The 27,818-nt window shown below is 39.4% G+C and overlaps 1 protein-coding gene across 2 annotated transcripts in view; it reads right to left on the reverse strand.

The window, feature by feature from the left end:
- The window catches only part of clocka (clock circadian regulator a), a 140,372-nt gene that overhangs the window by 77,695 nt on the left and 34,859 nt on the right, over window positions 1-27,818 (reverse strand). For both annotated transcript variants that reach the window (XR_007248000.1, XM_048535276.2), the window contains exons 4-7: window positions 19,249-19,397; window positions 11,398-11,489; window positions 7,943-8,032; window positions 7,009-7,129 (exon numbers count right to left, since the gene is read on the reverse strand). Coding sequence is in view for 1 of the 2 variants with exons in the window: in XM_048535276.2 (XP_048391233.2) it covers window positions 7,009-7,129; window positions 7,943-8,032; window positions 11,398-11,489; window positions 19,249-19,397 (452 nt within the window). In the remaining variant the exon portion in view is untranslated. The remainder of the gene's footprint in view (window positions 1-7,008; window positions 7,130-7,942; window positions 8,033-11,397; window positions 11,490-19,248; window positions 19,398-27,818) is intronic.

Here is a 27,818-nt window from a genome sequence, read left to right on the forward strand (position 1 = left end):
AAGGAGTCAAGAATGACCTTCAAAATTATCATCAGTGAACATCCCCATCTCTTTATGATAAAGCGAAGGTTACTGATGAAGCAGCTGGGAGGGTTTTGGCCTTACTTGTCTTTGTATCTACCTCATCTGACTTTGTGCTAGGTGACTAAACCAGTGGAGATCTTTCCACTTAATTCCCCATTTGTTACAGTTTGGCTAGGGCTCCTTAACGCCATACTCAGTCAAACACTGCCTTGATATCAATGACTATCACTCACCTCTGCTTTGAATTTCAGCATTTTTGTCTGTGTTTGGGCCAAGGCCGTAATGAGGTCAGGTGGTGAGCAGCCCTTCAAAAACCAAACTGCACATCTGTCAGCAGATTATTTCCTTGCACATACCATTTGTTAGCAAAGCTGTTGACATTTTAAATCATTCTGCTGATGACTGAGAATAGACTCAGAGTGGTTATTGCCTAGGTTTGATTTGTTTAGCTTTTTGTGCACAGGACACATTTGAGCAGTTTTCTACATGGGCAGGTAGATCGGAATATTGTAGCTGGAGGCACAGCTGGTTTTGGAGCACGTCTTCAGAACCATTCCCAAAATGTTGGCAGGACCAATAGTCTTTGCAGTATCCATATCTTCAGTCATTTCTTAATATCACATGGAGTGAATTGAAATGGTTGAACATTAGGATCTGTGATGCGGGGAGATCTCGAAGGAGATCCTAATACACATGATAAACCGTTATTGTGAAGTTCTAACCTCACAAATCTCTGATCTTGTCTAGGAGTTTGTTTAATTTGTATCTGAAGTTGTTTTTATTCAAACAAGATCAGAATGGTTCAAGAACTGCATCCTAAACTTGGCGAAACACTTGCTCCAAAGATTTTGATTTCTTTTGACATCACATTATCCAGATGACACTTAGAGGAGTTCGCATAATTAAATTTTCTCAGCCCTGAATTAATGATACGGAATGGGGGTGTTTCCATTATGATGTTTCCAGTAATCAAATGTTTGTCTTGTTAAGTTGTTGCATTGACTTTAGGAGAGTGCTACTTTTATGTCCCTTAGTGTCCTAGAGCACATTGATCCTGCCAATTTTAAAATAAATAATTCAAAGCATCCAATCTTGAAGTAAATAAAGAGATTTAAAATTAAAACACTTAAGGCACTAACAATACCTGTACCAAGCAGACAAACGTTTTAGAATGCTATCAAAAATGAAATATCCCTATGACTAAAACTTGACACAAAACATCCAACATTGTATTATTTAAAAACAATATTGTAAGTCAAAGAAGAGCATAAGTAATACTGTGCTACACAATGGTAAATACTGTCAATTCTGTAAATATAAATATGGTCATAGCAGCTTATATTTCACAAGATGATTCTACATAAACTGGAAAAGAACATTTATGGAAATACCTAAATTTACTTTCATACGTTACTTTCAATACTGCAGCTGATAAGTTGATGTGATCACTTGACCACATTAAAATATATCTATAAAATCTGTACATCTATAAAAAGAGGCATTTATGGTTAACTCACTATTATTAATATTACACACTTCGAGGTTTTTGGCCTGATACTCTGTAGTTATAAGCTGAGAAAGGAAATCTTTTCATTAAGAATTTTTGCTTCACTATGTATGCTTCAGGGTAATCCACATCCAACAATCTGTTGTAAGAAGAAATAGTAGGAACTGCTGATGCAGTAGAATCCAAGATAACGAGGTGTATGTAGATGGGGATGAACACAGCAGGTCAAGCAGCATCGGACGAGCATAAAAGGTTGTTTCAAGGCTGAAGAGATTACAAGAGAGTTGCAATGATGCTACTTGGCCTGCTGTGTTCATCCAGCTCTACACCTTGTTACCTGTTGCAAATACTCTGTTTGCTAATTAATGGTTACAACAAATCGCACCACAGTAGGTGAGACAATGCATAACATTCCGAGTTAAATAGTCCACAACATTCTGATGAAAATAGGTTATCTCTCAATGTTAAATGATACTTCTTCCAGTTCCAGAATCTGGTTCCAAGATTAATAAGTTCTTCTTTGGACCATTCCCTATTTATATCCAAAGTATCACTGAAATCCATCCGTCAACTTTTGAAATGTGTCATTTGGAAATGGTGCTGTGGCTCAGTGGTTAGCACTGCTACCCAACTGCACTAGGGATCCACGTTCAATTCCAGCCTTGGGCAACTATACAGTGTGAAGTTTTCATGTTCACCCTGTGGCTACGTGGGTTTCCTCCAGGTGCTCCAGTTTTCACCCACAGTCCAAAGATGCACAAGTTAGGTGGATTGGCCACGCTAGATTGTCCGTTGCATCTAGGGATGTGCAGGCTACATGGATTAGCCAAGGTAAAAATGCGGAGTTACGCGAATAGGGTAAGGGGTGGATGCTCTTTGTAGGGTGCAAACTCAATAAGCCAAGTGACCTCTTTCCGCACAGTAGAGATTCTTTGAAACAAAAAAGGCTAACAGACAATAAAACATTTTCTCCATCCACTCTCAGGGCAGAGGTTAAAAAGAGAGAGAATAAATATCCATCTAAACGGAATAGATGGTTCTCATCTATCTTATGTTGCAAAGCTGAAGAAGAGGGAGCTGATTCTTAATCATCACCACTCACTACCTACATTAGGTAGAGTTGCCATTCCAGCATAAATCTCTGGTTTCAAGTGCATGGGAAATACCCGGGTTCAGAACTTGAGATTTATTACATATGTGATGCAAAGATTGATCACGATATCTAGATACTACATACAGTAAATGCTCTGTATCCCCAAAATCACAAATTCACCCAGTTGTGCCAAAAAATAAGTAACAACAATCAATGTCTGCAGGCAAAAACTGTGATTCTGCTATTTTTAACCTTTTAAATGAACTCCACACTCATGATTTTCATCATTTGTGGAGGCTATCAGGAATGAAAACCTCATAGATATGGAGGAATGACTGTAAATTTATGGCAAATCTCTACCCAATAAGCAAAAAGAAAGCCACCTGAGTTATTCACCAAAAAGAAATGATGTCAGGTGTTTTACTAAGTCTGTATACATATGAATTATAGGTGGTCCCTTTGATCTTGGTGGTCTTATGTGATAAGTTAAGACTTTTTTGATTTTTGCCAACTAGGAGCTGAAAAAAAAAACATGGTATTGGGAAAATTAGGCTTTCTCGCCGACTCAAAAGAAACAAATGCAGCCGACTGAAATAGCTCATTGGAACCAGACAGACAACAATGTAGTGCCAGGAATTTAAAGCAGCATTAACAATAAATGAAAAGGAATCTCACTCTAAATTCAGAATAATTTATGCCGGTGAAACAAAAGAAACATAGGAAAATAATTTACTCTGGTAAAGCCACCTTGCAGAAGTTTCAAAACTGCTGTTTTGTAATCAGTGTCAAATTTAAAGCTAGCCATCAGACATTTTTGGACCCTCTTCTACTTAAGGAGATTTAAAAAATAAGAGAATAAGCAGTATCATTTAATTCCAATTGTGTTCTAAAGATCAGTCACTGGATTTGAAACATTATCTAGTTTCTCTCTCCACAGATGCTACCAGAATTTCTGAGCCTCCTTCACACTTACTATTTTTAAATCGGTTCAGAGATGTTATTGCAAAACTTTGGAGCAGGTGGAACTTGAACCAGCGTCTCTCATTTCAGGGTTGGGACACTACCACTGCCCATAACGTTTTTCAATGCAGATCTCCAATATCCATAGTATTTTGCTTTTATCAGGAACTAAAATGTTTCCCTACTCAATTTGAAGCAATTTTCTTAACAATGCACTGATGTGGAATAGTCAGAGTAGTTAGAGAGGACAGACATAATTGCAGGAAAAATAAACTAGATGAGGCAGGAATTGTAGTGGAAAGGTACCAAATTTCTATGAAGTAATTCAAATGCTGCACTGAGTTGACCAAACAGGAATTAACTTGATGAATATTTCCTTATCACAGCTTAATCGTCTGCGGTATAATGGAATTAGGATCAGTTTTTATTGTCATATACACTCAAGGATGGGAATAAAATAGTACTGTGAAAACTGTACAAAGTCACCATTATCTGGCATCATTTTGGTTACAAACGCAGAACTTTTTAAAAAAAAATGGAAATAAAAGAAACAGAACCAAAAAGAAACTCAATTGAAGTCCCATCTTAGTAAAAGAGTATGGAATGCTCAACCAGCCTGCTACTATCACATTGGTCACTGGGAAGAGCTGCAGTCTTGCTGCTGCTGCCAACTCAGGGCCGGGAGGACCTTTGCTGTCTCTGCCTCCGATGGTCTGGAGGATCTTTACTGGTGCCAAACCCGAATGCCAGGAACGGTCACCACCATGCTGCCATTGCCACTGCTGCCATCCCTTCTGATCACCGGGAGGGGTCATGAACATAATGTGATTTCCTCTGCCGCCCTGATCATAAGGACAAGTTGCATCCACCTCTCACCGCCATGAAGCTGCCACCATTCTGCACATAGCCTTCTCTCATGGCTGTGCCAATGCTGACAGCCCCATTGCAAAAAGTTTCAAATAAAAGAAAGCAGAAAAAAAAATTAAGAAAAAGAGAAGAACAGCAAAAGCAGAAAAGGAAGACAGGAGCAGACTAGCTCCAGGCACTAGGGCCCAAACACAGCCCTGCTACATCTTGCATATTAAAATTTAGGAATGAGACCTAAATTATAAGCCCTAATCTCTAAGCCATTCATTATAAAATCCAAACACTTCAATCTTACCTATAACAGAATACTACTCTTAAAAAAAACAAAACGAGCTATAGCTCCAAAACACTCGAGGGGTATGGTTTTTACTTTTCTAACCTCCCTTTCCCCAAAGTCTTGTAGCAACTATTTTGTTGGAACATGCACAAGTATATTTTTCCCTCAATATTAATAGGTTCAGTAAATTCTTCATGGTTGTCTTTGAATTCAATATTGATTAGAAAAATATAGTCAAACTTATGCAAGATAACATTACCAGAGTAAATTATTTCTGCTAACAATTCGAACTCTTCTTTTGTCCAATTAACTTCAACTAATACATTCTCTCACCTCCAAATTTTCCTAATCTCCTCTTAGACAGTTCATACAGTAATTGCAGTGTAAGATGCAACCTGATGCTTTTCCACAGCTGAGCCTCATACATCTTGACTCAGACATGTTCCAGCATAGAGAATGGGCAGAATCAGACAATGCTAAATGTTTGAAAGCATCTCAAGATCTGACTATCTGAAAGAATAAGGGAAAATAATAAATTTCTTTGTTTGCTCTTTGTACAAAGTTCAATGAAATTTTGTATTTTTTGTTTAAAAAAAAATTGTAGATGCAAATTCGGATGATACTTTGAGAATTAATTCAATTCTTTGGTCAATAACCAGCCACTGACAACTAAACAACTGATAGCACATCTGATGGCCCAACAACCAAAACAACTTCTGGGTTTCCTTGTTATATAATTCTGCAAACCTGGACAGTGGGGAAAATCATTTGGCATCTCGCAAGTTTTAAGGCTTAGGGTGCTTGGACAATATAGCTCAATACAGTTGAGAATTTCTGTACTAACAGCCAAGGTCTTCTGGTAACCTATGCTGACCAACCAATCCCTATCAAATTAGTGATTTCAGGATTAATTAATGCCTAGGTGTGTCACTTGCAAAAAAAATTCCATACTTTTCTCAGCATTCTTGCAGAGTGGACGTGTATATGCAAAATAACTCAGTTTGTTCATGACTCTAAAATGCTGAGCCAGATACATGGCCCTGGTGCACTCTCATTGCTTCATTTTGTTAGCCTAAATTTTTCTTCCTCTTGTCAGCACCTCCAATTAGGTTCACTGCAATGATATGCCATGTCCAAAACTTGCAATAAAAAAGTTCCAGTACTGGTTAGGTAACCATTGCGCTGAAATTCTTAATTCTGAGTGTTTCAAGATAAACATTCCAGGCTGTGAAATCTTCTCTCTTTTGTTTAATTAGAACTTTCTAACAAGTACTTCTAAGAGGTAGCAAACTCCTAAATATAAAATGTATTCCCTATAAGGATCAAGGGGAGTTCTTAATCATAATATAGAGCACAGCATTACAGTTTTCCATACAAACAAGTACAAAGTTGTTTAAAGATAGTTGAATGTGTAACATAATATTTCAATGACTATCTGCAAAGGCTGAAGAGAAATAAGAGTCAATGACTTATACGTAGCATTAATATAGATGGGCACTGACTGCAGAAGACACAAAAAGGCATGCAAGATTTTTCAATCTTCACATGTGCAGACCTTACCCCTTGAGGGTCTGTGTGTGGAAGACCTGAACTGAAGGAGAAACACAGATCTGGTTATATTTGCTCTGCATATCATTTCATTCATTTTGAAAAGCAACACATGATGAAATACATATAAAAAAACCACTTAGTGTTTCTGAATAAACTGATATTCTTTTATCATCAAAGTATTCCAGGAGCAACAAAAACTCTACTGAATAAAATGTGTCATTCGTTTGAATTATCCCTCAATTGATTGAAAACAGGATACACAGTCTTAGAAAGATATTTTGCAGAAATATGAGAAGACCATTTGAAAAACAGAATCTATCCCAAACTAAAAAGTTTTAAGTCAAAAGAACTTGGTTCTTGAAACATCTCTTTTGTTAGACCAAAAAGTCTTTTATAGAAAGATGCTAATTAAAAAGGAAAATGCAGGGTTCTGGGGCATTTTGTGTATGTTTAAATTTAGCACAGAAATAATGTTTGTCCGCCATATGCAAAGGCCACAACGCAAATACATTTTATATTGAACTTACAATGCTAGTTTTAAAAAAAACTGCCAAGACATTTGTCAAAACTTGGCCTTCTTAATAAAAGCCCCAGCTAGAAACAGAAGTCAGTATTGCTTCAGAATTAGTTTCTACTTCAAGGTTTATTGGTAAATCTTTATGAAACCAGTTCAAGTAGGGGTATTTTTAAAGCACCAGCAATAACTAAGACATGTTATCTATCACTTACAGTTTAAATAATCTGGGATCAAAGAATTGCTTTCCAATACTTGAGCGGACAGGAATTTATAAACATCTGCTTGTTCCACCTCTGGCAGAAAATTCAATAAATTTTGATCCTGAAGATCAGACTGTAAAGGAAAATGAGACATCTTTTTAAAAAGCACAATGATATCATTCAAATCCATTGATAATATAAAATCATAGATCTCTACAAAGAAGATGCAGGCCATTCAGACTATCACGTCCACATCACACCTCCGAACAGCATCCCATCCAGACCCAACCCCCTAACCCTATCTCTGTAACCTTACATTTTCCATGGTTAATCCAGCACATCCCTGGGTAGTATGGGCAATTTAGCATGACCAATCCACCTAACTTGCGCATCTTTGGGCTGTGGGAGGAAACCCATACAGACATGGGGAGGACATCTCAATAGTGTGTACAGTTGCTGAGACTGGAATCAAACCCTGGTCCCTGGCACTGTGAGGCAGCAGTGCTAACTACTGAGCCACCATGCCACCCCACAATATAGGCAACAAAACTGTATAGGGTCCAAAATTGGGTGTGGGTAGCAGAACGCACAACTGGTTGTAACCACTGCATCTAATACAGATGGCAAGCCAACTTCCGATGTCTGTTGATCTGCATGATATTTTTGTGCAGCCAGTGTTAAACATGCTGCTGAGTAGGTGCATGGACAAACTGACACCTCTGGCGCTGAGAAACCAAACTCTGCCCCACAGTGTCAACACTTTTGTTTCTAGAAAGTAGTAATGTGTCATTCAGATATTTTCCTTATTAAGCAAACTAAATGCTTGGCATAACTTTTTTACAGCACTAATTAATACACAGTTTTGAACAGTACACTTTTAAACAGCGTAAGAGTCAAAATTTAAAAAAGCACTGTGCATACAGTTTTAACATGAAAATGTACTTACAGGTAAATGTTCAAGTAGGGGAGTCACATTTTCTGACACATGTATTATGCTTCCGTCAGTTGTTATGGCTATAAAAAATCCATCTAATGCCTGCAACAAAGAAAACATGCTTATGTGGTAGGAAGTGAGTCCAGCACTCGCATTCCTAAAAATAGAACAGAGTAATTTCACGCAATTTGAACTTTGCAGTTCCCAAATAGAACTTTATAAAATAAACTCTTTACTGGTTAGTATTGTTAATATCAAATCTTCATTGTAAATTCAATCAATACATCAATACTGGAGAACACACAACTGCAAAGTACTGCAGAAGTCAACAAATCTAGTTCAAGTATGAGTCCCTCTACACAGTCACTTCTCTTTTCAGTAGCATGAATTTTTCAGTTGAAATTCGATTTTAAATGGGAAATTCAAAAACTGGAGTAAGTAACCGCAACAAATCATGAATAACACCAGATAAATGCATACACTACATAATTATTCAGAAAGTGACAATAATATTGGCGAGAGTTGCATGAGCCATCCAAAAAACACTTCAGTTTGAAGTAGAAAAACTAAGCTCAGAATATGAATAATTTCACTTTCTTCATCACTAGACATATTAAAGACTCAAGGCGCTGTTAGTGAAAAATTATTAGCTTCAAGAACTGGATGTAACATTCTGTCAGGGATAAGAAAACTATTTTAGGAATGTAAGTTTGGGGAGCCACATAGAGTGTCCTGTCACCCAATCTAAACAATAATAAATAATAAGCAAAATCTCTTTTGGTTAAGAAATATGCTTGTGATGAACGAGTTTATCAGATGGTATTAACAATAATTTGTAAGTTCAAATTACTTGTGATAAATTCACTTGTTACAGTCTCTGAATAATGAGAGAAATTTAACGCAAAGGTGAATTAAGGGCAGTGGCTTTAACTTTTGTCCAAAGGCATTTTTTTGGAGGCCCACAACTTCAACACCAAATTCTAAGATTGTGTTTTTGTTCACCCGTCTAAAACTGGCAAACAACTGAGATAAGTTTAACATGGAGCTATCAACATATATAATTGCAAATAATTCGTTTATTCTTACCTATTCCTATTTTATTATAATATTGGATGCACCAAGATCAAAGAAGGTTGATAAAAATATAATTAGTAACAGTTTGAAATCAGAATAGAATATTTTTCAGCTTTCTGCAGAACCATGCTTACAATTCAAAGATTTGAGGTTGTTCCAAGATTACCTATTGGGAATCCCAATTTATAACAGAACCCATATACTATTTGGACCACTACACCTTAGAGTTTCAGCAGTTTAGTACCAAGTCAGGTTCATTTGCAGCTGACCTGGAGAACATTCAAGAAAGATAAGCAGCAAGAAACATTTGCATTGCGTAAGTACAACAACAATCTCCAACACAATCTAATCTTGGTCCCTTGACATTGCTGAGCTCCCCTATCCATGCCATTAACATCCTAGACTGGATGGGAAAGTTACCATTGACTAGAACCTCACTGAACTATCCACATAAAATTGTGGTTACAAGAGAAGATTAGTAGCTGGGAACTCTGCAACAACAAACTCACTTTATAACTCCCCAAAACCTGTCCACCATTTAAAAGATACAAGTCATGAATGTGGTGTTTTAACATCCACAAGGCATTAAGTCAGGAGTGCAATGCAATATTCTCCAAATGTCTTGATCAGCAAAGCTCCAATACCACTAAGGAAACTTGATGGCATCAGAGTAAAGCTTGAATGACATCATCATAAAGGTTATTCCTTCAAACATCAATAAATAGCACTTTCCAAATCATTATATTCTATCGCCTAGAAAGGCAAGAGTTGGAGATACAAATGAACCCTGCAACTGGAAAATTCAAACATCCTGATATGGAACTATATCGCTGCTCCTTCATCTTCTCTGGGTTGTGCAGCAGGAACTCCCTTTCTAACAGTTCTGTATATGTGCCTTCACTTCCTCCAAAATGTAGTGGATGCTGGGTCACTGAGCAAATTTCAGGAGGAGTCAGATTTTTAAAATAGTAATGTGTTAGAGGGTTATGGAGACGAGGAAAGAAAGTGGAGTTGAGGATGAGATTAGATCAGCCATTACGATAATCAAATAGTGAAGCAGGCTTGAGGGGTGAATTGCCTATTCCTGCTCCTAGTTCTGATGTTCTTATGAACTGCAATAGTTCAAGGTGGTAGCAACCCACCACCAAGTAGGGATAAGCAACAAATATGGCCTGGCCGCACACCTTTCAAGTAAGGATAGAAAAAAAAATAACAATTTAAGAGCATACGGATATTTGCACTTAATTTCAGAGTTGGCATTATTATTTGAATTACACAATTTATATAAATAGCAAATAATGACAGTAAAACAGATGTGAATATAGGAATTTTCTTTCTGAATTTATTATAATAAACTATGTTAAACATAATTGTAAGCAGGTAACAATATATATCAACGAACAAGAGCAAAGTACAAAGAACAACTAATGAATATCAGTTGATGAATAAAGCTCGTATGTAGCTTTGCATGAGGACACTGACACTAAAGTTTTGAATTACATTCTTTTTCTTTATTCTTATCATGGAGTACAGGCATGAATGGCAAAGCCAGCATTTGCTGTGCATCCCTAACCACCTTTGAACTGAGTGGCTTTCTGGGCCATGTCAAAGAGTGGTTGAGTCAACCACAAAGTTATGGGTTTGGAGTTGCATATAAAGGTTTCAGATTTCTTTCCCTAAAAAGGATATTAGCGAACTGCATGCTTTTTTTAAAATTTATGATTAATGGTAGTCTTATGGTCATCATTACTGAAATTACCCTATAAACATCATGTTTATTAATTGAATTTAAATTTCACGAAATGCCGTGGTGGAATATGAACCTGTGTCCCCAGACCCTGGGTCTTTTGATGACGAGGCCAGTGAGATTACCGTTAGGCCCCCCACCTTTCATATATAGTATATGCATTAAAAGTATTTATGAAGTTCACCTCTTATGTCATACTTTCTCCCTGTGTCACAAATTTGACATACCTCTGTGGCACTTCTCTTGAACAACACCTGTGTCATGCTGCAACAAGCAAGAGTAATACCTGCATTGAATAATATAATAAAAGATAGAGGGAAAGAAATCAGAGAAGTAGAGAGAATGAGAGGAGGACAGCATGTAAGCAATAGAATGAGAGCCCATGAGCAAGCAGAGTTAAAGAACAGAACAAAGACAGAAGAGAGAGCGCAAGTGAGGGCAGTTTACTGCTTCATCTCAAACATTCCCAGAAGTCCCAGAATACCATGCAGTGAGAACAATATTTCACAAATTTAATCATAGTAAAGAAATGACTCTTATAAAATTGTTTGTTACAGAGGATAAACACTCCTATTTGTTATAAAACAGTGATGTTGTTACAACTATTTCTGGCTATAAAATAGTGATCCCACACAAAATAACACACCTCTAACATCAGCTGAGCAAACTCTTCATTACTTAGCAAAGTAGGCTTCCAGTCTTGTCGTATTTCAGTAGCATCCGATTGTGCTGTGACTTCTATAACAAAAAGCATACTTAAATAAGAACACACAGAACGACTGATGCATACAACAGTTTATTTTCTATAATGAGAACAAATAGCACACAGAGGGGAAAAAAAAGTTTACAAAGTTCCTAAAACCAAGCTGATCATTACTTCAGGTTGCATTTAAAACTAAAGTGAATGTATTTGTTCTAGTTTCATACTTAGAATTAGCTGCCATTAATGCAGACTATAAAAACAAAATATCTCCCATACATTTTAAATCAAATTTTGTCTATCTACATTATCAGTAGATTTGAAGCAATTTATCCATTCCCTGTTTGTTAAGCAGTCGCACTCTTACACTGGATCAGAATGTTGTAGGTTCACGTCCCGTTCAACAAACTTGAGATAAACACTAAGCTAGCACTTCACCATTGTACTGATCTTCAATAAAAGATCAAATGGTACCATTCTGAAAAAAATGCAATTCAGCTCTCTTTGATGTCAAAAATAGTCTCTCAAACATCTAAAAAAGATTATTTGATCATTATAAAATTGCTGTTTATGGAACCTTTTTATGCACAAATTCAGTGCGCATCTTTCTGCATTATGACTGCAGTTATAAATATGAACTGTTTTTCGGAACTATTTATCATATAAGGCAAGATGGGCGAATAAAGGGACTGTCATGATCTGCTCTGAAATCTGCTGCCAGGAAAGCCAGGTTGCTTGGTTCTTAAGTTGATGGAGGATTCAGGTTTCCTCATGAAAGGAGGTTCAAGATATTCAGATCTTTCAACAATCATTCAAGCAGCTGCGCTGATAGCAGATAAACTTTTAGGTCTGTTAGGAATGTTAGCTTTTGTAAACGTTTATTCTTTAAACAGTCCAATTAATTCCAGTAAAGATTATTGAGAGTGGTACAGCCACTGCCTCTGGGCCAGGTCTCTAGTTCAAGGCTCAAGTGCCAAAAATGTGTCATCGCATGCCTAAATAGGTCTACTGAAAAGATCTAGAATGGAATAGGCCGTCAGAGTAAAAACAAAAATTGCTGGAGAAATTCAGCAGGTCTGGAAGCATCTTTAGAGAGAAAGCAGAGTTAACTTTCTAGGTCCAGCAGCCTTTTTTCAGAATTGTTCTGTTTTTCAAGCTTCCGGCATCAACAAATTTTTTTTGTTTTGTTTTGGACCATCTGGAGGATAGCTAATGAACATTTGTACCTGGATCTAAAACTCATATGATGTCGACACAGAGGTGGACTTTAGAGAGGGAGAGTCCACAGGCAGCCACTGAAGATTGGAGTTGCAGGTTTGTACTAAAATATCACCAATACTTATTCTTGTAGACTTAACAGGTAGGCTATGAGTGAGAGGAGTATAGGGAGAGGATGTGTGAGAAAAAGACAGAGATGAAAGAAGTTGTGAAACAGTCTGAGAGAAAGGAAGAAGTGGTGGCAAAAGAAAGAGGTAAAAACAAAATAAAAAGAGTGGGCAAGAGTACAGGGAAGAGGGGAGAAAGTAAGTAAAAGCAAGAGGGCAAGGAAGAGCAATGAGAGAATGAGCAAGATCAGCAAAGGAAATAACAGTAAGTGTGAGCATAGCACAGCAGTAGCAACATACCAAAAAGGTGACAGCAAACACAGAGCACAAAGCAAGAGAGAGGGTTGACAGAGATGAAGAAACGATGGGTAAGAAGATGAGCAAAAAGTCAAGAGGGAGTGGAGGAAAGTAAGCAAGAGTGAGAGACTGAGATCCACCAGCTGAGCCAAGTACACTGGAAGTGGTCAGTGCATACCATTTACAAATGCACTGCAGCAATTCACTACAGTTCCCTAGACAGCACTTTCCATACCCACAACTTCTACAAACTAGAAGGTCATGAGAAGCAGATGCATGGGAAAGCCACCACTTTCAAATTCTTCTGAGCAACACACCATTTTAACTTGGAACTACAATCGCCCTATACTGTCTTTCTCACTCTCATTCTTGTAGACTTTGCTTACCTGTAAGTATTGGTGATACTTTAGTACAAACCTGCAACCTCAAATCTATAGTGGCTGCCTGTGGACTCTTCCTCCCTAAAGTCCACCTTTATGTCGACATCATATGAGTTTTGGATCCAGGTACAAAAATACTGGAAGTCCCTTATTAACAGACTTGTGGGGGTTCTTACTACACATGGACTTCAGTGGCTCAAGAAGGCAGCTCATCATCACCTTCTCAAGTGTAATAGGAATGAGCGATAAACACTCACCTAGCCAGACCAATCTGCATCTGACAAATGTATAGAAAGTAAATAAATGAAATAATTTATATTCCATCTGCAGTGTTTTTGCCTATTCATTTAGCCTGTTCACATTCCTTTGAAGGTTCTTACGCATCCTCACAACAACTTACATTCTCAACTCATTTTGTGTAATTGTCTATGCCTCACTTTATCCCCATCATCTGTCTGTCCTTGTATGATATGATCTGCCTGCATTGCTCGTAATGCAAAACTTTTCACTGTGCATGTGTCAACAATAAATCAAATGACTCAAACTTTACATTTTTGTCCCCAGATCTAAATCATTTATCTAAATTGTGAATATCTGTGAATCTAGTACTAACTTGAGATACCCCACTCATATCAGTCTGCCATCCTTAGAATAACCTATTCTTCCTCTTCACTTCCTATCTATTAAGCAATTCACTTTATGCTAGTATACCACTGTCAATCCCATGTACTCTAATTTTGTTTACTATGACCCTGTGTAGAACCTCATTCAAAAAACTTTGAAAATCCAAATACACACTTCCACTGATTTCCTCTCATCTATTCTACAAGTGACATCCTCAAAAGTCTTAACAGGCTGTTCAAACATTAATATAATTGGGCAGAGTTAACATGGATTTATGAAAGGAAAATATTGTTTCCATTAATCCATTCCTTGGATTAGGATTAATTCACAGCACAACATCGTGGGCCGAAGGGCCTGTACTGTGCTGTACTTTTCTAAAACATCCAGTTATCACATCCTTCATTATTGGTTCTAACATTGGCATGGCTACTACTTTCAAACTAGAGTCTGCACTTAGTTTTCTATCTCTCTCATCTAAAATAATTGGTTAACATTTGATCATTTCCAGTCGGCAAAGACCTTTCCAGAATTTTTGAATTATGATAGATAACCACCAATGCAAACACTATTGCACGAACCACCTCCTGCAATACTCGAGGATGTACTTGATCTGGTTAGGACTTATCAGCATTCAATCCAATTAATTTTGAGTATTAACTCTCTATTAATACTATTTTGTTTCAGTTCATCAGTTTCAAACTAATCATCAAATCCCTAGTATTTCTAGGCTTTCTGCTTCTTCCTCATGAACACAGCCACAAAATAATTGCTTAACTTCACCTATTCTCCATAACAAATTCTCCTATCTCCACCAGTAATGGGCTCACATTTGTCCTTGGTAATCTTCTCCTTGTCACAAATCTCCAAAGTCCAGCTTTAAAGTTTCTCGCTAACTTACATTCATGCTTTGTTCGCCCTTCCTTTATTTGTTTCGCCGATTTCTTTTGTTGGATTCAAAACTGCTTCCAATCCTCAGGTTTACCACACCTCCTGACAGCTTTATTAAAAGACTTCCTTTGATTTAATTCATTTTTCCAAGTTATTTTGATAGTCACGACTGATATCTTTCCTGGATTTTCTGATACTTAGAGGAATGTACAACTATTATAGGCAATGCGGTATTTCCTTAAATTCCCTTGCATTGACTGTCAACATTTTAAGGTGCATCCCAATCCACCTTGAAAAACTGCCCCATATCCCATCATAGCTGCCTTTAGATTTAGGATGCTACTTTCAAAAAGAAACTATGTAATTTTCAAGCAATTACATTATATTATGGTCACCATTTCCATCGGATGGTTATTCTTTACAAAATCTAAAACCACCTGATACCTAATTGGTTCCTCAATCTGCTGCTCTAGAAACTCACCTCATATGTGCTAAAGGAAGTCATCCTCCAGAGCAATAGCGCTAATTAAGTTCACCCAGTTTATGTGTAAACTGAGGTTTCCTACTGCTATGGTAATACCCCATGTTACATGGAGGTCTAATTTCCTGATTTAACCCATGCCCAACATTACAATGACAATTCCATGGCTGACAAACAAATCCCAATGTTTGTCGCCCCTTGGTGTTTACTAACTCCAATCATCTTGATCCTTTGATCCAAGATCCCCATTCACAAATATACTGATCTCATCCATTATTAGCAGCACCACCGCCAGCTTCTTTTTCCATCTACCTATTTTTCCTAAATAACAAACATCCCTAAATATTCAATTCCAAGCCATTACCACCCAATAAGAATGGGTCTTTAATGGCAAATACATGTTAAATGATTAGATTTAGTTCTCTGCCTCACAGTTGCAACTCTGTTACTCCAACTGCTACTCAGGTTTGGAATCGGAGTTCAAGCTTCAACAGCAAATGACAATCATTGTAAATGTATTAGTCAGAGATCCGTAATGGATCCAAAACTTCCCAAAGAAGACTTCACTCTGGTGATCTGTCTACCATTCCTCAAGATTACAAACTACTCAACAAACCAACTTGCAGGTGGTGTGTGTTCCCACGTATCAGCTGCCCTTGTTTTTCTAGACGATAGTGCTGTGGGTTTGGAAGGTGCTGTTTAAAGGATCTTCAGAATATTTCTGCAGTGCATCTTGTAGATAGGACACAATGCTCCTACTGAGCGTCCTACTTTGTCAAGCGTCAAGCTTCTTAAGTTTTAGTGGAGCAGCACTCAACCAGGCAAATGGGGAGCATTCAGTCACTGTACATTGTGGACAGGCTTTTGACAATCTGGACGTGAGTTACTTGCCACAGTATTTCTAACCTCTGACCTGCTCTCTTAGCCACTGTATTTAGATGGCACGATCAGTTAAGAGTCTGGTCAATGGCAAACCCCAGGATGATGATTGTGGGAGACTCCGTGACATTAATGCCACTGAGCATCTAACAAAAACCATATTACTATCTGCCAAATATGATTCCAAACAGAGAATGTGCCCCTGAGAACCAATTGATTCTAGTTTTCCTCGGGCTCCTTGACACTATACTCAGTCAAATGCAGTCTTGATGACAAGGTTGGAAGGTGCTGTTTAAAGGATCTTCAGAATATTTCTGCAGTGCATCTTGTAGATAGGACACAATGCTCCTACTGAGCGTCCTACTTTGTCAAGCGTCAAGCTTCTTAAGTTTTAGTGGAGCAGCACTCAACCAGGCAAATGGGGAGCATTCAGTCACTGTACATTGTGGACAGGCTTTTGACAATCTGGACGTGAGTTACTTGCCACAGTATTTCTAACCTCTGACCTGCTCTCTTAGCCACTGTATTTAGATGGCACGATCAGTTAAGAGTCTGGTCAATGGCAAACCCCAGGATGATGATTGTGGGAGACTCCGTGACATTAATGCCACTGAGCATCTAACAAAAACCATATTACTATCTGCCAAATATGATTCCAAACAGAGAATGTGCCCCTGAGAACCAATTGATTCTAGTTTTCCTCGGGCTCCTTGACACTATACTCAGTCAAATGCAGTCTTGATGACAAGGGCTGTCATTCTCACCTCACCTCTAGAATTCAGCTCTTTTGTCCTTGTTTGAACAAGGACTGTAATGAAGTCAGGAGCTAAGTGGCCCTGATGGAATGCAAACTGGGCAAAGGCGAGCAGGTTATTGCCGAGGATTAGGAATAACAGGTCCGTTTGCTAGTGGTAGACAGTGACTAATGTGGTACCACATAGGTCAGCGTTTGGTCCCAGCTATTCACAATATAAATTGAATTAGATGAAGGAAAAAAAATGAAATAACTCCAAAGCTTGGTTAGAAAGTTAATTCTGAGGAGGATGCAGAGTTGCTTCGGTGTGATTTAATTACATAAGAGCTAGCAGCAGGAATAGGTATTTCAGCACCTTGTGCCTGCTCTGCTAGTTACAATAATCATTGTTGATCTCATTTCTGCCCATTGCCATAACCACTTAACCTGCTACTAATTAAAAATATATCTTCTCAAATTTTATTCAGTGTCCTGGCATCCACTGCACTCCATTGTAGCAAATTTCACAAATACATGACCTTTGAGACAAGTAATTCCTCCTCATTTCTATTTTAAAAAGGTGTCTTTCCTTAGCCTAACACTATGTAACTGGCCTGTAGTTTCCTGTTTCTTACCTACCATCTTGAACAAAAGGATTATGCTTGCTCCTGTCTGGTCAGATGGAACTTTACCTGTCCCTTGAGAATTTTGGAAAATGAATAACCTCTTTGCAACCTAAGGATGAAATACATTTCGAGCTGGAGAATCGTCAGCCTACAACTCCATCAGTTTGCTTAGTACCACTTCCCTAGTGATTATAATCCACCTCCTCATTTACACCCATTCCTGGAATGTTTTATTTTTGTTGTTTATAGTGATGGCAGAAGCAAACTGTTTGTCATTCCATCTGCCACTTCCTCAGTATTGACTATTAACTTCCCATTCTCACTCTCTAGGGGAATCACATTTTACTTGATTCCTCTTTTCATTTTTAAATAGATGTAATATCTTACTTTACATTCTTAGCCATCTGCTGCTCATATTTTAATTTCTTCCTTTTAGTCGTTTTCTGACATTCTTTAGGTTCTCACCTATCATTGGAGCTCCAATTCATTTTTAATGCAATTACATGCTATAGTCCTTAGATTTGATGCTTCCCTAAAGTCTGTGGTTAACCATGGATGGTGAGTCCACCCTTTAGAATTGTACTTTGTTGTAGGAACATATTTATTCTGTGTATTTTGAAATATCCTTATAAATGATGATCACTGTGCCTTAGCCTAGTATTTCAGTTCGCTTGAGCTAGCCAAGCTTTCACGCAAACATAATTTCCATCATTTATATTCAAAACACTAACCTCAGACTTGATCTCCACTCTTTCAAACTGGACATAAAATTCACTCATTTCTACTACCTACACTTGACATTACTCTGCAGCCATTAACTAATTCTTCCACATTACACAATACCAAGCTTGCTTTCTGGTCACAACTGCTGTTCTAAGAAACTCTTTCAACAGTATTCTACAAACTTCTCATCCAGGTTACTAATGGGAGAGTTATTGATGGAATCATGTCATGTCCAAGGAGTAATCAAGTTTTCTATGGCACTGAATCTTTCTGGGTATGAATGTTGCAAATCCTGTTCTAGCTCAAAGAGAACATTCTTCATCTCTTCTTCTGCAATAGGTATCTTAGTGATCTCATGAACAGTCACACTATTGAGATAGATCTATGTTGCTGCTGGTCCATTCATGTCTACTAGCAAAAAATATATGCGGTTTCTGTACTGAATTGCCATAACTGCCTTTCATTGTCAATATATCAACAAAAGGGATGGGTATCTTGAAAATCTCACAGGTTTATTTAATAACTCATACAACTTGCAGGTACAGTTAACTTGACATGCAACTTCTTTTAGCATGATTCTGCCGGGTGTGCACATGACAGTTGGTCATGTGGTTTTATCTTAGTCCTTGGCTCACTAATAAATCCAGCTCTTAAAACGATAACACAATAATAGAATTTACCTTTACAATCCTGATCAATTTAAAAACTAGAAGTAAAACACCAAATTACTCACATGAATTAATCAATGTCTCAAATTCCTCCTCTCCCTCCCCATTAAAGTTAGCACACTTATTCTATAAACCCAAAGCAAGGTTTTGTTTGTTTAGGACACATTAACTACCTTTGTGTTTCTGTAAAAAATCAATTGTTTTCTGTAATATTGTTGATTTATCCATTTTCCGAGTATTATCAGGTAGCATAGAACTGAGCTCTTTAATGAGCACATTGAACTGATCTCGTCTTTTCTTCTCCGATTTGTTCCTTGACACCCTAAAGACACAAGCAAATAATAGTCATAATTGAAAAGATGACATTCAAGGTTCCAACAAATTTTATATTCTTAGCCTTAAAAATGAAAGGGGCATAACACCAGCACTTCACTGGAGGTTCACTGATGATGTTACCTAGAATGGTGACGAAAAGTCTGAAAACTAACCTTCCAGCTCAGCGAGCAAACTCACATCCAGAAATTCAACCCGAACTACAAATCTTTTCAAAACTTGCTTAAAAATGTATCCAAGTGATTATCTGAATTTGGATTTTGCATAAGTAATTTCATAATGCCAAGAAATCTGTTCAAACGTCACACTAGTTCGCTGAAATTCACTATCTCTATTCACCATACCTGCACCCATCTTTGGCTAGAAGTGCTGAGTGGATGTCCCACTTTTTGTGTGTTATGACAGAGAGGAATTAATCAGCTCCCCGCTTTCTAACACCTTCATGTAGCCAGAATAAAGATTTCAAATTCTTTTTAAGCACACAGCCAAATCACACTTCAGTTAAAAACATAGTACTAGGAATAAAAAGTCAATTACAAGGTTTTGTACATAAAATTAAGAGGGATATCATTTACTGAGAAGATAAAATCTGAGAATAAAATGTAGCAAACGCACTTAAAAGTATAAAATTTGAAAAGGAAAGTGTCAAAAATAAAAAAGTAAAATCAAAAATAGGCAATATAGTTATGAATGCTTCATATTTCTAATTTCTATGGCTTTCAGTTTGTAAGATTGTGGATGCCTGGATGATTGCTTTTTTCAAGAGAGATCAATGAATAACATTGGAGCAATTTTTTTGTTAACAAGGCTTTGTTTTGTAATAACAGTTCATGTGATTACTTTTTTTTAAAAAACTGGAGATCTCCTGTCAGGTTCCAGTTTCTGCTTTGGATGCTGTTTGGAGTAGTTTGGGAAAAGCTTGTTGAAAGAAGGAAGGTTCCCAATTCAGGTCTCCAGTTTCTGGGGGAAAAAAAAAAGAGTCCTTATCGCAGGTCCTGTGTAGTAGCTGCAGGCTTGGTTCTAGATGTTTCTGTACGGAAGGCCTCTGGAAGATTTAGTCGATATTTCCTGAACATCAGCATATGTTCAGTGACATCAATCTTTGCGCACCAGAACGTCAGAATTAAGGCAACCTAAACATCTCAAGCCTTATCCTTTTTGCCTTCAAGAACTAAGACTAACAAGCTGTATTTTTTTTGAAAAATGTGAATCTGTGCATGGAAAATGACTTTTCCCTTTTCTGATGCATCTTGGTGTGTCCATGTGTACTGCAGGATATCTGAAGAGGTCAATATTGATATTTTCGTGAACTGAGTCAGTGATCAGTTTTGAACATTCATGGAATTGGTTATTTTACAATAAATCAACAATTCTATATTAATTAAAGAAAAACTGGTTGATTGATCATTTTGCCTTAGGTACAAAGGGAAAGCATTTATCAGAAACCAGGTAACAATTAAAATTTATGTTGTGACCCATGGAGTAGTGGGACCAGAGAAAAACAGTGCACTCCTCTCATATCAGTCAGGACACTGCCTGGTTAAGAAAAAAAAATAATGCTTTCAGCACTAAGAATTTGTGTTTAATTGCCATTTTGGATCCTCAACAACAGTGAAATTTGTAGAAGCCAAAAGAACTGCTAGTGCAGTAAATCAGGAACAAAAACAAGTTGCTCAAAAAGCTCATCAACTATGGCAGCATCTGTGAAGAGAAATCAGAGTTAATGTTTCAGGACCAGTGACCCTTCCTCAGAACTGTTCTGTGGAAGGGTCACAGGGCCCAAAACATTAAGTCCTTAATTTCTTTTCACAGATGCTGTCAGACCTGCTGAGCTTTTCCAGCAATTTCTGTTTTAAATCATGAAATTTGAGGCCATGCTTGAATTCTTGATGAACTGGAGTTACTCCAGGTTGTGAGGGGCTGAGGGAAGAAAAGATGGAGAGCAAGCTTTCCAGTTCCGCAGCCACAAATCTATTTTCTCCTCTCTGTGCTCTGACGAAAAACATTGAACGGAAATACAATTCTTTTGTGTATGACAATGTCTGGTTTTGTTATTTCCTTTCTCCTAAGCTGTATATTCTGCAGGTGATTTTCAACCGAATATATGGAACTTCCAAAAAGATGTAAATGAAACAGGAAATACAGAACTGAACTACTGCATTCAGTCATTTTGATGACATGTTTATTTCAGTTCAGACTAGATCTTGCTTATAGATGGTTTCATGAACTAGCTCAAGCTGTTATCATATTATCACTGTGGCCATCCTATTTCACTGGCTTTCCTTTCTTTAAAGCAGATGAGTGAACTAAAAGAGCTCAGGTATTAAAAATCAGATAATGGAAGTAAAAATTGATAGTATTTTTTTTAAAACCACAATCATAAGAGTTCTCCTGAAGTCCCCAACATCACTGATGTCAATCTTTAGCCAATTTGATGGGCTTAACATGTTACCAAGAAACAATGTAAAGTATTGAATCCTGCAGAGGGAACAGCCCTGACAACATTCCACCAACAGCACTGAAAAACTGTCTGCTCCAGAATTAGCTATACCCCTCGGTAAGCTGTTCCATTACAGTTACAACACTGGACTTACTTGGCAATGTTAAAAATTGCATGGGTATGTTGTACAGAAAAAAACAGCATAAATGAAAACAGTTCAACCAGGGAAGAGGTTATACTGGACCTAGTTTTGGGAAATGAGTCCAGTCAGGTGAGTGAAGTTTCACTGGAGGAGAATTTTGGGATTGTTTACCATAAGTACAAAGTGTTTTAAAGTTTTGGTAAAGACCTGTAGCTCGGGTTGTGGGTGAGTTTGTTGACTTGCTCGTTGAGCTGGCTGGTTTTTGTTCAGACGTTTTGTCACCATGCTATGTGACACCATTTGTAGACCTTCCGATGATAACATCGCTTCATCGGAAGCTCCACTGACAATGTCAGCTAGCATGGCGATGAAACATCTGAACAAGAATGAGCCAGCCTGGTGAGCAAGTCAACAACCTCAATGTGAGTTTCAAAGTACTCATGGATGGGAGAACAGCAATCCTCAGGTGAAGGTGTTAGATTGGGTGAAGACAAACTACAACAACACTAGGCAGGAGCTAGAGAATTTTCAATTGGAAGTGACTTGAGAGTAAAGCCACATCAAACATGTTCAATGTTCTATGTTCTATGTGGGAGTATTTGAAACAGTTAATAACTCAGAAGCAGCACATTCCTGCAAAAATGAAGGATAGGTATGGCAAGTTACGTCTAGCTTGGATGACCAGGGATGTAATGACCTGGGTCAAAAAGAAAAAGGAATCATACATAAGGTCTAGGAGGCTGGGAACTGACAAAGCCCTTGAAGTATCTCAGGAAAGTAGTCAAGAACTTAAACAAGGAATTAGAAGGGCTAAAAGGGGTCATGGGAAGTCCCAAGGGTTTTTATACATACACAAAAAGCAAGACGGTAGCCAAGAAAGAGTTGACTCACTCAAGGACAAAGCAAGGAATCGGTGTGTGGATCCAGAAAAGGTGAGCGAGGTCCTAAACACATACTTTGTGTCAATATTCACAAAGAGAGAAGGAATTGGTGGAGGATGATCTCAGGGAAGGAGGTGTCAAACTTCCAGGCTAGGTTGCTATTAAGAATTGTTGTGCAACTTAAGTAGTATTAAGGTAGATACATCCCACTTCCTGATGGAATCTATCCCAGAATACTGAGGGAGGCAAGAGAACAAATCGCTGGAGCACTAACAGATATTTTTGTACAGTCTTTGGCCACAGAGGACTGGAGAGTAGCTAATGTTATCTCATTGTTTAAGAAGGGCAGCAGGATTAATCCAGGAAATCAAAGGCCTGAGCATCTTACGTTGGTGGTAGGTAAATTATTAGAAAAGATTTGCAGGGGCAAGATCTATGTGCATTTAGAAGCAAATGGACTTATTAGTAATAGAGACCATGGTTTTGCAGAGGGAAGGTCATACCCCACTAATTTGATCAAGTTTTTTTTGTGGAGGAGACGAAGATGATTGATAAGGGAAAAGCAGTTTTTGGTCTTCGGTAAAGCCTTTAACAAGGTCCCTCATGGCAGACTGGTATAAGAGGTGAACTCAGTTTCAGGAGTGAACTGGCAGGCGGATACAGAATTAGCTTAGTCAGAGGAGACAGAGGGTAGCAGTGGAAGGATGCATTTTGGAATGGAGAATTGAGTCTCGTGGTGTTCCACAGTGATCAGTGTAGGAAGGTTGGATAGACTGGGTTTGTTTTCACTGGAACACGGGAAGTTGAGGGGTGACCTTGTACAAGTTTAAGACTATGAATGACATGGTTGGAGTGAAAAGTACCAGGCTTTTTCTCAGGGAGGAGTCACCAATTCCCAGAGGACATAGGTTCAGGGTGCAAGCCTAAAAGACATGAGCAAGGCAAGTTTTTCCACACAAGGAGTGGGGAGTGCCTAGAAAACACAGCCAGGGGAAGTGGTAGAAGCAGACACAATAGCAATTCAAGAAGCATCTGGACGAATATGAAGGGGAACCCAACTTCTACCAGAGCCAAGATAACAAAGTGTGAAGATGGATGAACACAGCAGGCCAAGCAGCATCTCAGGAGCACAAAAGCTGACGTTTTGGGCCTAGACCCTTCATCAGAGAGGGGGATGGGGTGAGGGTTCTGGAATAAATAGGGAGAGAGGGGGAGGCGGACCAAAGATGGAGAGAAAACAAGATAGGTGAAGAGGAGAGTATAGGTGGGAGGTAGGGAGGGCATAAATCAGTCCAGGGAAGACAGACAGGTCAAGGAGGTGGGATGAAGTTAGTAGGTAGGAGATGGAGGTGCGGCTTGGGGTAGGAGGAAGGGATGGGTGAGAGGAAGAACAGGTTAAGGAAACGGAGACAGGCTGGGCTGGTTTTGGGATGCAGTGGGGGGAGGGGAGATTTTGAAGTTTGTGAAGTCCACATTGATACCATTGGGCTGCAGGGTTCCCAAGCGGAATATGAGTTGCTGTTCCTGCAACCTTCGAGTGGCATCATTGTGGCACTGCAGAAGGCCCACGATGGACATGTCGTCTGAGGAATGGGAGGGGGAGTTAAAATGGTTCACAACTGTATCGGCGCCACCTCTTGCTCCCAAGAGAAGCCCGAGCAGTTCATCCACTTCACCAACGCCTTCCACCCCAACCTCAAGTTCACCTGGGCCATCTCCAACATATCCCTCAACTTCCTGGACCGCTCAGACTCCATCCCAAGTACCCAGCTAGAAACTGATGTCCATTTCAAGCCCACTGACTCCCACAGCTACCTCGAATACACCTCCTCCCACCCACCCTCCTGCAAAAATTCCATCTCCTATTCCCAATTCCTCCACCTCCGCCGCATCTGCTCCCAGGACGAGGCATTCCACTCCCGCACATCCCTGTCCACGTTCTTCAAGGACCGCAACTTTCCCCCCCGCAGCAGTCGAGAACGCCCTTGACCGCGTCGCCTGCATTTCCCGCCACACATCCCTCACACCCGGCCCCCTCACAACCACCCCAAGAGGATCCCCCTCATTCTCACATACCACCCCACCAACCTCCGGATACAACGCATTATCCTCCGACACTTCCGCCATCTACAATCTGACCCCACCACCCAAGACATTTTTCCATCCCCACCCTTGCCTGCCTTCTGCAGAGACCACTCTCGCCGTGACTCTCTTGTCCGCTCCACACTCCCTCCAACCCCACCACACCCGGCACCTTCCCCTACAATCGCAGGAAGTGCTACACTTGCCCCAACACCACCTCCCTCACCCCCATCCCATGCCCCAAAATGACTTTCCATGTTAAGCAGATGTTCAACTGCACATCTGCCAATGTGGTATACTGTATCCATTGTACCCGGTGTGGCTTCCTCTACATTGGGGTAACCAAGCGGAGGCTTGGGAACCGCTTTGCAGAACGCCTCCGCTTGGTTTGCAATAAACAACTGCACCTCCCAGTCGTGAACCATTTTAACTCCCCCTCCCATTCCTCATACGACATGTCCATCATGGCCCTCCTGCAGTGCCAAAATGATGCCACCTGAATGTTGCAGGAACAGCAACTCATTCTGCTTGGGAACCCTGCAGCCCAACGGTATCAATGTGGACTTCACAAGCTTCAAAATCTCCCCTTCCCCCACTGCATCCCAAAACCAGCCCAGCTCGTCCCCTCCCCTCACTGCATCCCAAAACCAGCCCAGCCTGTCTCCGCTTCCCTAACCTGTTCTTCCTCTCGCCCATCCCTTCCTCCCACCTCAAGCCGCACCTCCATTTCCTACCTACCACCTCATCCCGCCTCCTCGACCTGTCTGTCTTCCCTGGACTGACCTATCCCCTCCCTACCTCCCCACCTATACTCTCCGCTCCACCTATCTTCTTTTCTCTCCATCTTCGGTCCGCCTCCCCCCCGACTTCTCTTCCTATTTATTCCAGGACACTCTCCCCATCCCCCTCTCTGATGATGGGTCTAGGCCATGAGGCTTTGTGCTCCGGAGATGCTGTGTGGCCTGCTGTGTTCATCCAGCCTCAAGCTTTGTTATCTTGGATTCTCCAGCATCTGCAGTTCCCATTATCACTTCTACCAGAGCCACTCGCTCCCGATCGCATTACAACCTTGGTCCAAACACGGACAGAAGAACTAAACTCCAGAGATTAAGAGAGACTGCCCATGAATATCAAGGCAGCAGCTCATCCAAGCTCTTCTGGTAGTACATTCCACATACAACATACCCTACCATCTAAAATCGGCAAAGGCAGCAAACATACATGAACACCATCACTTGTAAGTTCTCCTCCAAGCCACACAACCTGACTCAGAACAATATTACTGCTCTTTCACTGTCTTGATAGAGCAAAATCCTGGAACTCCCTCCTTATCAAGAGTGCAGCAGTTCAAGAAGGCAGTTCAACAACGCTTTCTCTGCAATTAGGAGTGGACAATAAATGCTGCTCTAGTTAATAATGTTAATAATGTCCACATCCACAACAAATACAAAAAATGATAATCTTATTCAAGATGAAGAATTGTTTTAGTTGTGATTTTGAAGATCCACTAAGCCATTTGATATTGTTAAAAAAGCAGGACTCTGCAAGATTTCGACAAAATCCAACTGTTCAACAAAGCTCCTCAATCGCATCTGCTTCTCCACGATAACAGCACTATGTGATTTGGAGGCTTTATATCCGACAGTTTTAGAATGAAATAGGCATTTTTTTTTAGCCCCACTCTGGTATCTGCGTCTTCATTCTCCAGACCTTCACCTCAAAAGAACAAAAAATTACAGCACAGGAACAGGCCCTTTGGCCCTCCAAGCCTGTGCTGATAGAGACCCTCTGTCTAAACCTGTCATCTATTTTCTAAGGGTCTGTATCCCTTTGCTCTCTGGCCATTCATGTATCTGTCTAGTTACATCTTAAAAGACACTACGGTGTCTGCGTCTACCACCTCCGCTGGCAACGCGTTCCAGGCACCCACACCCTCTGCATAAAGAACTTTCCACACATATCTCCCATAAACATTCCTCCTCTCACTTTGAACTCATGACCTCTAGTAATTGAGTACACCACTCTGGGGAAAAAGCTTCTTGCTATCCACCTCGTCTATACCCCTCATGATTAAATAGACCTCAAATCAGGTCCCCCCTCAATCTCCGTCTTTCTCATGAAACTCATCTTAATCTACTCAACTTTTCTTAATAGCTAGCGCCCTCCAAACCTGGCAACATCCTGGTGAACCTCCTCTGCACCATCTCCAAAGCATCCACATACTTTTGTTAGCGTGGCGTCCAGAACTGTACACAGTATTCCAAATGTGGCCGAACCAAAGTCTTATTGCAACTGTAACATTACCTATCAACTCTCGTACTCAATAACCCGTCTGATGAAGGAAAGCATGCCGTATGCCTTCTTGACCACTCTATTGATCTGCATTGCCTCCTTCAGGGAACAATGGACCTGAACACCCAGATCTCTCTGAACATCAATCTGCCCCAGGACTTTTCCATTTACTGTATAGTTTGCCTGTGAATTACATATTCCAAAATGCATCACCTTGAATTTGCACAGATTGAACTCCAGAACTGTAGAAATGGAAGGAACTTACTTGCACATTAAGTCCAACAACAAATTCTACAAACTATGGAAACAAGGTGAAAATGAAAATATGTCACATGTTGATTAGGGAAGTCCTATACGTGCATCACAATCTAGCTACCAAAACTCATGAACTGTCTTTGCAACATTTGTAACTTGCCCCACTTGATCAGAAGTATTTTTAAAAAAAGCCACAAAAACCTTTTCACAAATTCTGTTTCTTTGGGCTCATAGTAACCAACAATCCATTCCCTAATAATCGGCTCAAAACAAATTCAGGGAAAGTAGTTATCAGCTATGACTGGCTCTCAAAAAAAA

This window comes from Stegostoma tigrinum, chromosome 1, assembly GCF_030684315.1.
Source record: "Stegostoma tigrinum isolate sSteTig4 chromosome 1, sSteTig4.hap1, whole genome shotgun sequence".
Lineage (NCBI taxonomy): Eukaryota > Metazoa > Chordata > Chondrichthyes > Orectolobiformes > Stegostomatidae > Stegostoma > Stegostoma tigrinum.